Source organism: Barbatula barbatula (genome assembly GCF_947034865.1).
Source record: "Barbatula barbatula genome assembly, chromosome: 21".
NCBI classification, from domain to species: Eukaryota; Metazoa; Chordata; class Actinopteri; order Cypriniformes; family Nemacheilidae; genus Barbatula; species Barbatula barbatula.
The window spans coordinates 4,896,432-4,909,957 of record NC_136784.1 but is presented as its reverse complement, the minus strand read 5'-3'; the positions used below and the strand labels follow the sequence as shown (position 1 = coordinate 4,909,957).

General features: G+C 37.0%; 1 protein-coding gene across 1 annotated transcript in view; it reads left to right on the top strand.

Moving 5' to 3' along the window:
- Positions 1 to 13,190, top strand: part of LOC306910470 (fibrocystin-L-like) — a 44,911-nt gene extending 31,721 nt beyond the window's left edge. Inside the window, exons 50-77 of the mRNA XM_079485048.1 lie at positions 676 to 867; positions 978 to 1,108; positions 1,571 to 1,730; positions 1,830 to 2,082; positions 2,172 to 2,269; positions 2,647 to 2,798; positions 3,375 to 3,501; positions 3,685 to 3,803; positions 4,067 to 4,196; positions 4,674 to 4,847; positions 5,019 to 5,122; positions 5,240 to 5,363; positions 5,447 to 5,568; positions 5,835 to 5,925; positions 6,030 to 6,175; positions 6,326 to 6,448; positions 6,636 to 6,747; positions 7,206 to 7,322; positions 7,406 to 7,571; positions 7,694 to 7,926; positions 8,065 to 8,229; positions 8,361 to 8,518; positions 9,235 to 9,370; positions 9,656 to 10,057; positions 10,128 to 10,285; positions 11,747 to 11,893; positions 12,408 to 12,561; positions 12,728 to 13,190. Coding sequence (XP_079341174.1) covers positions 676 to 867; positions 978 to 1,108; positions 1,571 to 1,730; positions 1,830 to 2,082; positions 2,172 to 2,269; positions 2,647 to 2,798; positions 3,375 to 3,501; positions 3,685 to 3,803; positions 4,067 to 4,196; positions 4,674 to 4,847; positions 5,019 to 5,122; positions 5,240 to 5,363; positions 5,447 to 5,568; positions 5,835 to 5,925; positions 6,030 to 6,175; positions 6,326 to 6,448; positions 6,636 to 6,747; positions 7,206 to 7,322; positions 7,406 to 7,571; positions 7,694 to 7,926; positions 8,065 to 8,229; positions 8,361 to 8,518; positions 9,235 to 9,370; positions 9,656 to 10,057; positions 10,128 to 10,285; positions 11,747 to 11,893; positions 12,408 to 12,561; positions 12,728 to 12,948 — 4,415 coding nt within the window. The 3' untranslated portion in view covers positions 12,949 to 13,190. The remainder of the gene's footprint in view (positions 1 to 675; positions 868 to 977; positions 1,109 to 1,570; positions 1,731 to 1,829; positions 2,083 to 2,171; positions 2,270 to 2,646; positions 2,799 to 3,374; positions 3,502 to 3,684; positions 3,804 to 4,066; positions 4,197 to 4,673; positions 4,848 to 5,018; positions 5,123 to 5,239; positions 5,364 to 5,446; positions 5,569 to 5,834; positions 5,926 to 6,029; positions 6,176 to 6,325; positions 6,449 to 6,635; positions 6,748 to 7,205; positions 7,323 to 7,405; positions 7,572 to 7,693; positions 7,927 to 8,064; positions 8,230 to 8,360; positions 8,519 to 9,234; positions 9,371 to 9,655; positions 10,058 to 10,127; positions 10,286 to 11,746; positions 11,894 to 12,407; positions 12,562 to 12,727) is intronic.
- The last annotated feature ends 336 nt before the right edge of the window (positions 13,191 to 13,526 follow it).

The following is a 13,526-nucleotide window of genomic DNA, read 5'->3' as shown; positions in this document are numbered from 1 at the left end:
ATGTGTTTGATTAGCGAGGTGTGTTTGAAAAGAATTTTGTGATTATTAGGGAAATCAGATTTAACTTTGGTTTTGCCACTCTAACAAAAGATACAGGACAGTAAAGGGGCAAGAGAACAGTTTAGAGAAACTTTTAAATTCAAAAGAAAAAGTTTTGACAGTACTTTTAATTTGCAAAACAATCCAGACATAAAAGCTAGATGAGTAAAGGGGTGTTCACAATAAAAATAATAATAATGTAGAAATAGTTTATTCAAAAGAATAGCAGGGTTCAGCTCACAAATTATAATGATAAACAGTGAACAATATTATTGGTATCGGTTTCAGAATATTTAGTTTCCAGCTGAAGAATGATAAAACATACTGTCAAATCTCTGAATGTTATTCGGTTATTGCTGAGCAAGCTGGCAAGACATACTGTATGCTTTACATTCTGGCCACAAGCTCACCTTCTGCTTTCATCAATACCATCCAGCCTTTAGTCAGATTTTCGAGAGTTGGAAATGTATAGCAACAGCAGCAGGTCGTCTTCATTCATTTTAGTAACTATACATTGCAGCTCTAGCTGAAAACTAACATGATATTATCATTATTGTCCACTGGTATGGATGCAAAATGAAGTTATGGTAATGTAAACAACGCTTCTCAGACACTATCTGATCATTTTTTTAAAAGGCAACATGAACTCCAAGGTGGTGCCGATGAGTAACCTGCTCGACCCAAGTCACTGTTCTCAAGCAGCAGATTGGAGTGTTGGTGTCCCTGGAGCTGTATGTGACAACACCACCAACTTCCACCGCTTGTATTTTTACAGACCTGAACCATCTTGGCTTTTGGCTAACAATGTGATTCTTACCAACTCATTTGGTAGGCTGAAATAATTGACTTATGAGATGACTGAGCTGTCTGTTCATTTTCAGTGCAATTCTCAATTTAGGCATTTATTTTGTATTGATGGCTCCTTAATCTCCAATTAGGGTCATGCACGCTTAGCTATGCAGATGGCTGGGTGGCATTGGTGCCTTCAGGCCAGACCTATAACTGGGAGTTTGAGCGAGGTTCTCAAATCAGCAGCCTGTCTTATAGTGGAACGATCTACGGCTTTAAGGTGAAGTGTGGACTCAACACAAAATAACATTTGTTGTACATTCTTTGAATTTTTTTACCAAAATAAGATTTATTTACTCATCCTCATATTTAAACCCCAACATGCTGGTACTTTGCTGGGGAATATAAAGTTTGAACAGCTTTTAACCAGTTTATTGTTAGCACGCCTTTCAAGATCCAAAAAGTAACACTATAAAAGTAATAATGTGTTTTACATGATGCACAAAACATCAGTCTATATGTTGATCAGAAGTGTTTAAAAAAACAATCAGGAATATCCAGAAACACAAAATATAGCTCGAAACAGCACATAAACATGAACAACATTTGGCAAGACAATGGCAAACCCAAATGAAACCATTTACTTGTTCAGTGTTCTCTATGTGGTGGATGACATAATGAGTGAGTTTTTAGTTTAATAATTTCGTAACTCCCATTTTGTGGCTCTTTCCCTCCCTGACAGCCAGAGGATTACATTATTCTGAATCACAACTTTACTCAAGCAGCAGATGCGTTCCACATTATAGATTACAGAAAAGGTTCCTCTAAGCCCCTGGACCCTACTGTGAATGTAAATGGTGACTGGTACTTCAGTGACTCCACAAACAGCGTCTATTACCTGGGTAAAACTACTCATCATTTAATGAAAACATTTGCTTATTGTTCAAATGAATAATTCATTCAGAATTTTGAATTAAACGTTTGTTAAATTTCTTTCACAGTATCTGGAAGAGACCGTATAGCAAGCCGGAGGAGAAGAAACAGCGTGGACCGGACACTTTTAGACAGAAATATAATTTTTTTCTCTTATCAGTGTTCCTATCGAAAGTGTATCGAACCAACACAACCTCCACCCCATACAACTTCTCCAACTGGTCCCCCTGGTCTACCCGGTCCAATTGTCCCACCTGACTCAAATGGTGGATATGTTCCATCAGAACCTCAGGGCCCTTTGCCCAGCCCCAACCCTGACAAGTATGTTACAGACACACACATGCTCAGAACTTAGCTTTTTTAATAATACCACATAATTTGTTTTGTGTCTTTGTTTATTAAATATATAGTGGATGCACTCTCTGGTCAAATGAGTTATTTTGGCTGTCAAGTCCCGAAAACAACTTTGCTGTACCAAAAACAAGCTCTGATGTGGTCATTCCATCGGGTAAGCAAACTAGTGCCACAAAGATTATAAAACGATCTATAGAGTTGCTAAGTTTGTTTTCCTAAAACCTTTACATATAGGCTACTTCAACAACTCACTTAAAGTTCATGTTTGAAATTCATGACAGGATTTGTGATGTTGAACAAATAAGTGTAAACCACAGTGTTAATTTTACTCAATTGAAACTGCCATTCTAAAATTCATGAGGAAAACAAGGGAGAGTGAGCTTTTCAGTGCTTTTGGTGTACAAATTGATGCCACAACCTAAACAGCTCTATTTAATATTATTAAATGTATGACACAGCTACAGTATATGTACTAAACACATATAATCGTGAAGCTGTCATAAATGTAAACATGCCTCACTTTGTTTGTAGGGAAATGTGTGATCGTAGACATTGCAATTCCTTCCCTGAACAAGCTGACAATATTTGGAGTTCTGGAGATTCCAGACACAAATAATGGCACCAACATCGGGGGTTCCCAATATAACAACGTTGTTCTGAATGTTACGTACATCTCCATTCAGGTAAGAATCTAGACGTCCTGCTTCTATTCATTTCAGATTGGTATCAAGCTCTTTATATGTGCTAAATTTGCTAACTAAAACATACTTAAATTGTGCGAATTAAGGTAAAACATTAAACCTCCATTCCATAGCGTTTTTGATAAAAAACTGACAAAAATGATAAAGTTTGTCAAATTAGTTGGAATCAAAGTTGAAAATCAGTGTTTAAAACAGTGTCTTAACTTTACCCTGATTCACAACAGTACACTTAAAATATTGATTTATAATTTGGTATGGTATTTCCCAATTTTCTTGTCCACAAAGAGAAAGAGGACCAGCTAAGTATGTTAGGTCTGTGATGTGGGTGACGAAGCGTTTTTAGCTTGTTCTGACAATAGTTGTTAAAAATGCATACTTGACATCTAGATGACAAGTCATCTTGGAAATTTGAATAATAAGTGACTTATTTTAAAACACAAATGTTTTAATGTGGTAAGGACAAAAGTTCCAAATATATAAGTTGCACAAATTACATTATATACACATAGATACCTTGTAGAATGTATTTCTAAGGCACATATTTGATTTGTAATCCAGGGTGGACATCTGAGGGTTGGAAGGGCTGATCAACCGTTCAGAGGTGAACTACAGATTATACTGAAAGGAAACCATCTCACACAGGATTGGGAGTTGCCTGGAATAAACCAAGGATCCAAAGTGTTGGGTAAAGAGCACTATAAAGATAACACAGTTTCTTGGATAGGCCTATGTTATCACATTGAACATGTTATTCTTAAAGGGTCTGCATAGAAAAAATCTGTATAGACAACAATTTAAACTTTAACATCAAAATTCATATTATTATTAATATTATTTGAATTTTTATGGAAACATTGTCATTTTCTAGGTGTGTTTGGATCTCTTGACCTGTATGGCATGCCGCACAATGTGTATCACACTAAACTGGCCCGAACAGTCGAGGCGGGAAACAACACGCTCTCTCTGGAGGAAGCTGTTGACTGGAAGGTCAGAACCTCTCCTCACATGATTAAACAACACCTAAGAGAGCCTAAGAGAACCATACATTAACAAGGACTGTCTATTTTACATTTTAGTGTGATTTAATCATCCATAAAACCATGAAAAATATTAAATTAATAATTTCATTGCCATCAGATTTTAATAGCACCGCATTAAATCAATATGCTCTCCACATTTGTTTTACTTTAAACATGTTCTCATCTTTGTTTGCAAATAATACCCTTTGTCATGCCTCTTTTTACCTTCAGGTTGGAGACAAGATTCTTCTGTCCACCACCAGTTATGACCCATGGCAAACAGAGACACGCACCATAACTGAAGTGTCAGATGATGGTCGCATGCTGATCCTGGACAAGCCAGTAACATACACACACATTGGTTAGTACATTATAAGACTTTTTTGTTTTATCTGTGACCCCCACTTACCAATTTAGAGACTGTTTATCTGATTTTGAAATAATTGGTGTGTGTTTAGGTCAAATGGTCATTTTTGTTTCATTCTGTAAACTACTAACAATATTTTCATCAAATTTTAAATACAAGTATTGTTTCTATTTGCATTTAAATGGAGAACATGAAAACAGGAGAAACAGGTGAAAATAACAGAAAAGATACTCTGTATTTTTTCTGACCTCAAATACTGCAAAGAAAAGAAAATCATATTATCTTGTAAGCAATAGAACAGTAATTTTCATACATGTATTTAAGAAAAGTTATATTTATGAATAAAAATTGTTATTTCCTAAGTTTGTATCCCAGTTTCATGTGTCTTCTCATGCAGTTAGTCTGATGGATGACTTTGTCAATTCTGAGTTGTGATTTTGCTGCATTCTCTGATACATTGTGGTAATACAGGACAAAGGTACAGTGTGCCAGGATCTTCTAGAAGCTATCAGCTTGCAGGAAATGTGGGTCTTCTGACCAGGAACATCAAGATCATTGGACAGGAGTATCCAGAAATGAGAAAACAGTCTTATGGAGCAAGAGTACTGGTGGGAACCTTCATTCAAAGTGGAATTCGTTACAGCGGTAAGAAATACAAAATACACTAAAAAGTGAGGTTGATTTTGTCGTACAAACCTTTTATTGACCTATTAGATGGCCATCTGACAATGAGTGAAAGCTATAACAAAAATGAGACAAAATTGTATTGTACAGACTTAAGCTTACCTGTGATAATTACGATGGTGTGTGTAACAGGAAAAGCCCAGATCAGAAACGTTGAGTTCTACCACACAGGACAGGAGGGATGGAACGACCCGTCAGACCCGCGCTACTCTCTGGCGTTTTTGAACCTGGGAAATGTGAGATCAAACCTGGATTCTTAGACCTAATGGAGGCTTTTCAAATCAATCCAGCGTTCAGAAATGTTACACACTGCTTCAGGCCACTGAAACCATGATTTCAATTATTTTTTATAGGTGGCTGGTGAGTCCTACATAAAGGGATGTGCCTTCCATGATGGCTTCGCTCCTGCTATTGGGGTGTTTGGAACAGATGGACTGAATATCGAAGACAACGTGATCCATCACACTGTTGGAGAAGGTGCCAACTTGATGGCAATCACTGAAACAAACAAATGTCATCACTAAAAAATATGGTTATATTTTTCAAATTTCATTCTTAAGGAATCAGAATATGGGGTGATAACAGTGCTGTTCGGAGAAATCTGGTTACTCTGACACTGTGGCCGGGATCCTACAATGGTGCAGCAGAGAGTACCAACATTGAATGGAATGCAGCCATTGAGGTGAAAATAAAAATACAGCTGCCTTTATCATGTATTATGGTATTTATAAGATATTCCAAGATAAATCATACAATTACCTTCAGCTCATTAGACTGAATTACTATGGTAAAAAGAGAAATCATGATACTTCCTCCCCCAAACTAACTGCAATTCAGGGTGCACTTTTTGTTAGTGACAAGAGAGAAACATGCATACTGTACAATATCTCTCTTGAAAATGCAGACGTTAACTACTTAAAAATGATCCTTATTGTTTATGCGTTTTAGGTTAACGAAGCGACCAACGTGATTCTTCAAGGGAATATCGTTGCTGGGTATGAACGAGTGGGATTCAGAATTGATGGAGAACCTTGTCCAGGTACATAAGATTGTGGTTAAATATAACATTTTTATGCTTCGGTGAAGGGCTAGTCATAGTTTTATAAGTCGTTTAAGCTCACATACTGTAATCTTTATGAAAAGAATCAGGTTCAGTGGAACAATGGAGTGAGAATGAAGCTCATGGTGGTATTTATGGAGTCTACATGAATAGAGACGGACTTGCTGGTTGCTCTCAAATCCAGGGTTTCACCGTCTGGAGGAGTTTTGACTTTGGCATTTATGTTCAAGTATGATAAACGACGTTAATATATTAAAACTCAGCAATGAAATATTGTATACAGCAGAACTCATAGTTGTTGAATTGATGATCACACAAATGCAGTACAGTGATCATGTGAACTCTATCCTGTTTCTTTAATAACATTGTCCTCTTCCAGGTCTCTATGAATGTGTTCATTTCTAACGTGACCCTTGTTGATAATGGAATGGGCATCATGCCTATTATCTACAAACCTCCTTCCGTCAGCCATGAATATGCAGATAAATCTGTCCGTGTACAGGTGAGACAATGCTTGATTCAGTTTTCAGATGCTTTCTTATGCAAAACTCTATAACTATCAATAACTCAGTTTTTTTTTTTACATTTTTATGTCTAAGTGAACTTGGGTATGGATCTTATCAGGAACATTAGGCCTATTGTTTGGTCGACAAAGATGCTTGAATGAGTTTCCTGGTTTTTTTTTTCAGGGGTCTCTGATTGTGGGCAGCAGCCCCAATTTCAACTGTTTGGACAGGCTGGTAACAACGGAGACCTATGTTTCTCTCAGTACAAGCCACAGAGCACCACGACCCCCTATAGGTCATTTTTGACAGTATTTTATTTCAACATTTAAAAGCATCTTTTTTTTACAATCATAACATTTATGCATTTGGTTGACCCAAAGTAACTTGGAACACATTTAAGTTTAAAATTTGATCTTATAAGCATTTCCTTGGAATCAAACACATTGACCTTCTCATTGCCTAGCACCAAGCTCTACGAGTTGAACTACAGAAAAGTGTTATTTGAATATTTCCGTATCAGAGGAATCATTTTGATGAAACTGGTTTCAGTACAGTTTTTAGTAAATGTATAAATATACTGTATATCTGATAATTCAGCTTTTTGCATTGTGGTGTAAAATCTCTTCTTCATGAAGTTATCTTGCTAAATCAACACTACAACAAAGTAGTACAAAATTTGAAATTATTATGGTAAAAATGATAAAGGTATCTACTTTTTTTATTGAAAAACAACGTGCTTTCTGTGTGCAGCAGGTGGCAGGTCTGGTATTTGCTGGCCGACATTTGAATCTGAACACAACCAAGCACCACAGAAACCTCACGGTGGACTCATGAGCTACAACGCCATAGCTGGTTTACTGACAGTCTCTGGTGAGACACATTCTCTCTAATCTGGAATTGGCTACAAGCTGCTACAGTAAATTTGACATATTCTTGTCTGTTTCTGTCCCCAGATACAACATTTGTAGGCTTCAAGGATGTTTGTTCCACTGAAAGAAACTACATGTTCATGAGCAACCCAGGAAATGAGGATCTACAACATCCAGTCAGTGTTGAGAGGATCACAAAGATAGACAGCACAGAAGAATCTCTAACATTCATTCATAAGCCTGATCTGAGGTAAACCGTTCTGTCATTTTCTAAACACAATGTCCAATACAAGCTTAATGTGCAATTGTGACCCTAAATAAGTGCAACAAGTATATTATGATGTAAAAGTGATACATTTGCTGTTACCGTAGTAAAGTGAACCCATCAGACTGTGTGGACATGGACTGTGATGCTAAGAAGAAGACCATGTTGAAGGATCTGGATGGAAGTTTTCTGGGTGCAGTAGGAGCAGTGGTGCCCTATTCAGAGTACGAGTGGAACGGGGATCAGCGACATGGACTGGGCGATTACCGCATCCCTAAAGTCATGCTCACTGCTCTCAACGGCAGCCGCATACCTGTCAATCAAATAGCTCCTAATAAAGGTACATCCAAGTTCCACAAAAAACATTCATATATTATAAAACTGTGTTTAAGAACCATGATATGGGGCTTTTTCACGATTTAGACAATATTTTTCTCTCTTGCACTTAACATGTGAGTATGATGTTTTATGTGTACAGGTGTGATCAGAGAATCTTGTTCTTACATGAGCACCTGGCAGAGCTACAAGTGCTTTGGACTGAATTATCAGATGCTGGTCATTGAAAGTCTAGACGCAGATACAGAGACAAGACGTCTTTCACCTGTGGCCATCCTGGGAGACTCATATATAGATCTGCTGAATGGTACTGATAGTAAATCAACTCATCTTGATTTTTTCAAGAAACAGTCAAAAACATTATCTACTGTTGGATTTTACAAAAAGCAATTGTTAATATGGTATTTTTTTTAAACATATCTTTTACTGTCATTACAGGTCCACAAGACCACAGCTGGTGCACAGGCTATGCCTGTAGAAAAAGAGTCTCTCTCTTTCATGCCATTGTGGCCACCAATAAATCCTTTGATATTTTTTTCACCAGCACAACACCACAGAAGATGAGACTTATGATGCTCAACGCTAAACCTACAGAGGTTAGTCTGTTATTTAAGACACTACAGTAGACACACAGCATCTAGAACGGTTCAGCTAAGTACGTATCTTATGTTCTAACTTTAAAAAATGACATCTGAAGTTATGGATTTTTTTTTAAATAACATGAGAAGGATTAAAACAGATTTGTGTTTTAAGATCGTTTTCCTTGGTTGAAGTTTGGTGTTACAAACTGGGTTTCTAAGGTTCTAAGGGGTGCCCAGAAAATGGCAGAGAATAAAACAGACCAATTATTTCTAACAAACATTATTACTATGTGTTTACATAGTAAAGCTGATGTGAAAATTGTACAAATAAATTGGAATTGAAAAAGTTCTCTTCAGGTTTATACATCCAACATTATAACAGTGTCAATTATTTGGGTTTGGAAACAATATGTTGTTTCTCACTTACAATTTATCTAACATAGTCTTAATGTTTCTTTACACATACATATATAGATGTATTTTAGGAATATATATATTTTTAGGAAGGGGCCCCTCACAAAAGGTTTATAATTTTTGGGGATCCTGGGTTCCACAAGATATTGGACATTTTAATGAAAAGAATATATATATATTTCATCATGCAGAGTAGCCAACCATACATTTATGACACACATTTCAATATATACTTATATTCAATATATACTATATTTAGAGGATTTATCCATTATCCAGGAACATTGTGCTTGATGCTTAACTTCTGTTCTCTACAGGCTGTTAGAGTGGGTATATTTTACTCAAGCCCTCAGCGGTTAGACGTCTATGTAAACAACAAACTTGTTGCCCCAACTAACGCTCAGTGGAATCCAGGAAACACTGAATACACAGCACTTGAGCCCACATATCCAGGTAGAGTACAATAATTGTTTTTGTTACATTATTATATTTGGTATTAAAATAATGTTATGTGTTAATTGTAGCCATGTTTTATTAACACAATGTCTTGGCATTTAAAAAATGATTTTCAAAATCTTTAATATATTTTAATATTTTTAATAAGTATAAGTGGTCTTGTACTAGTAGTCTCAGACATTCGGGCACTACTAATTCCAATATTACAAAAAAGTTTGCCTGATCAACAAATTCGCGTTTCTAATTGCATTCTTATCCCTGATTCCTCTCTGTTCTCTTTAGGTCAATATCTTCCAAGTTTGAACTCTGATGATCATGGCTCAAACTTCTTTGACCCGGACTACAAAATGTTGTACATACTTCTCCGCGGCTCAGAGCCGCTCCAAATCCGCACCTCTCCGGTTCTTTTCTTGGCGTTTAATCTCCCAGCCATGACTGAGGAGGAGTTCTTCGGACCTAATCTGATCAGAAATCTGGCTGCATTCCTCAAAGTACCGCAGAACATGATTCGTATCACCAAGATCATCCGTGAGGGCGGCGGGGCACGAAGACGGCGCTCAACTGGACTGACGGTGGAGATTGAGATCAGCCTGCCACCCATCCAGACGTTTAGCACCAACAGCACAAATAACATTAACAGCACCGACAGCTCGACCAGCACCAATAACAACCCCGGCACCACTGGTAGGGCCAGACAATATAAATTTAGCAGTAATTTGACCAATGACTGAAATAACCTTTTGAACATTTGTAGTAGAAGACGACCAGCAGTTTGTTATTCTGAAGAACGTAGCCAATGAACTGGGTCGCGCTGCCGTCTCAGGCATTCTGAGCGATTCCATTGGCTTCAACGTGTCGTCACTGGAGTTGATCCCCCCTCCACCATCTGCCAGTGACCCATCCTGGAGTGAGGTAGGCTACAGTAAGATTTGATTCAGAATTTGATTAGAGAATTATATTTTTGTTATATTGTAATGTTTAAAATAAATCGGTCCATGTGGGGTTGTGTGTCTGTGTTTTGTGCATGTTTGCATGTGGGTGTGTATGAACCCGTGTGTCTGTGTGTCTCGGTTCTGTGTGTGTTCACTTTAGGGGTGTGTGATAAATTATCGGCCATATCGGCAATTTAATGTTATCGTATTGGCCGATAAGAAAATTGAGGCCGATAAATCCTAAATCATTTCCTAAATAATGTTATACTTTTTCAGCTACATGGTACTCAGTTAAAATACAGTACAGTACTATCTTTATGCCATGTTCATTCACTTACTGCTATTAGCAAAACATTGTTGATGTAGGTACAGTATGTAGGTACAGTATTTATGAATGTGTAAATTATAGGAACAAAAGCATGTTGTTTAAATCAGACTGCTGTCCGAATGCTTTCTGTTTTGAGACCTGTTAGACTTGTCTCTCTAGTAGACTTGAGACTCTGTCAGAACATATAATTTGTTTATTAAATAAAAAATATGCCCGAAAAGTTAAAGAATCGTTGACTAATGTAAAGTAGGCTTGGTACAACTGATAGTTACCTTGTTTTCTGCAGTGAATGTTTCCAAATAAAAGCAGTTGTACTCTTTTTGCCTTTTGTTTCAGTCTCAGGGAATCTCATATGAATATTTGGATACTGTATATTAGCCAACTGTATCGGTTATCGGCTTCCAATGTTAAATAAGTATCGTTTATCGGCCAAATGTACATATCGGTGCATGGCTATTCCACTTGCTGTCCTTATTTCTATAACTTAAATGTTTTGCTTCTAGTCAATATGTTTCATGTACAGCTGCTTTGTAACAATGAAAACTTAGAAAAGCGATATATACAAATATTTGAGTTGTGTATATTTAGGCAACAAGTATGCCTAGGGTCCCTTGCAAGAGGGTTTTTTGTTGAATGTATGCCCTCTCATGAACAGTGTGCAGCGCTCTACTCATATTGCAAGTCATACAATATTTTTTTAAACAATCAGAGGGTCGTTGGTCATTTAGGCTATTGACTATTGACATTCATTTTTGTTCGTTATAAATTTAAGCATTTTCATTTATTACATTTACATTTATTGAAATATTTATTTTTGTGGTGGGAGAGGGTCAGCAATCTGAAACTTACGTTGGGCACCAACAGACCCTGGGCTGGCCCTCGCTTTACTGTTATCAACTGATTAACTGATCTTAGAAGCAGGCCATAGTGAAACAAAAACTTTTTATTTGAAGCTGGCTTTGCTGTAGTTAGAAACCATAGTTTCCCAGGCAACAACTAAAGTGACTTAACCCGATGCCAAGCAATGCAGTTAGTGGCACAAGAGGGCTTATATAATATATTGCCAGATTAAGATCGCATCATTTAATTATTTTACCTACAACTGTCTCTCAGGTGGCCACTCAGGAAGTGACTCGTGAAGACCAGCAGGTGGAGTCGGTCAAGACAGTGTCTTCTCTTGTAATGGTGGTCCAGCCGGTGGCTGCGTTAAACCCTGGACCCCTCAGCGTGCAGCCCAGCATCATGGCTGTGGACTCAGAGGTGAAACTGAATGTTTGCCATAATCCTACTTTAGCAACTATTGCAATCCACCTTTTAATCATGCTAGGTTTTGCACTTTTTTTAAAGCCTTGTGGTCTGCATAGTTTTCATTACTGAGCAGGTTGTTGAATTCTTTTACATTTGGGCATTTAGCAGACGCTTTTATCTTAAGGACTTACAAAACTGAGGAATATAAAGTGACATAAAGGAAAAGGTTTAAAGTCCTTTGCATCATCACTATACCTTATCCTCTGTGAAAGCATCTATTTAATTAATACATTTATATGAAAACTGAAATCCGCTTTATTCATTAATATGTAATGCCATGTAATGCATCTTTTACTGAGACACAGTAACCATGAGGGGCAGAGCTTGGCATAAGTAGTCATTTCATTAGGAACATTGTTTATGATGGAATCTTTTTATGAGATCTTGCAAGCAAATATGAGGTACATTAAATACTAGGAAACTGCAACATGCATTGATCAATTGTATGTGCCATATCTGCTTTCAGGGTAACTGTGTGTCTGTGGGTGTGACAAATCTAACAATCTCAGCTGTGCTCAAAGATGAGAATGGGAATCCAGTACAGGGACTTACTGGAAACACCACCATCTTGTTCAGTGGCTGCTGGGCAAATTACACCGACCTCACCATCTTAACCAGTGGTAAGTCCTCTCAATTCTCTCTTTAATATGTGTTTATTTGAATTTCACACCATCTAAATCTGCAATGTTTGGAAAATAATTTGTTGGCCTTTATTTGAATTTCAAACTCTGCATTGGAGGTAGGGTTTTCTTGGTAGGAGTCACTTATTTACTCTTTTTTCTACAGGTGTGAACTTGAAGTTAGCATTTACTCTGAATGAATGGAGTACTGAGTCTAGGTCATTTACTGTTAATGCAGCTACAACTCCCTCAAAACATCCGACCCCTGCGGTTGTCCCCACAGAAGACGACTCAAGCATCTTTGACTCTAGTCCATCTTTCTCATCACTATCTATGTATCTGCTCATGCTGTTAACTGCCCTACTCTTACTGTTCAGAGAAACCTAGTGACAATTCAAACAAATGTGCCTTCTCTATTCACCCTTTCAAAATCATAATAATTATGCATATTTTCAGTTGTTTTATTATACATGTAATCCTTAAATAATCAGATTTCTAAGCTATTTCTGAGAGCGCTTTCTATTTTACTGTTAAATCTATTACTTCCATCAAAATTGAATAATAATTGTTTTACTTAAACTATATGCACATTCTTCCTTCTATCCCCAATAAAAGATAATTTCCAGCATACTTGTGCGTCGTCTGTTGTTTTTGACGATAAGACTGCAACCCAGTCAGGTGCTTTTATAAGGAGACGCCACTAGAGGGCAGTGAAATCCAATCTCTCACTACACCTGCAGAGACAAAACGTTTAAGAACAATAAAAAGGTCATTAAAAATAAACTTAATTTACATTTTTGTTAAATGTTCAAAGTTGTTGGATCCGTATTAAAACGTCATGGCACGATAGCTTTGATAAAAAAATATGAATTTGAATGATTTAATGCATCAGTGACAGAGAATAAATACATAAATGAATAAAATGCATAAGATTACACAGATTAGGCCATTATGTTGTCGTCGTC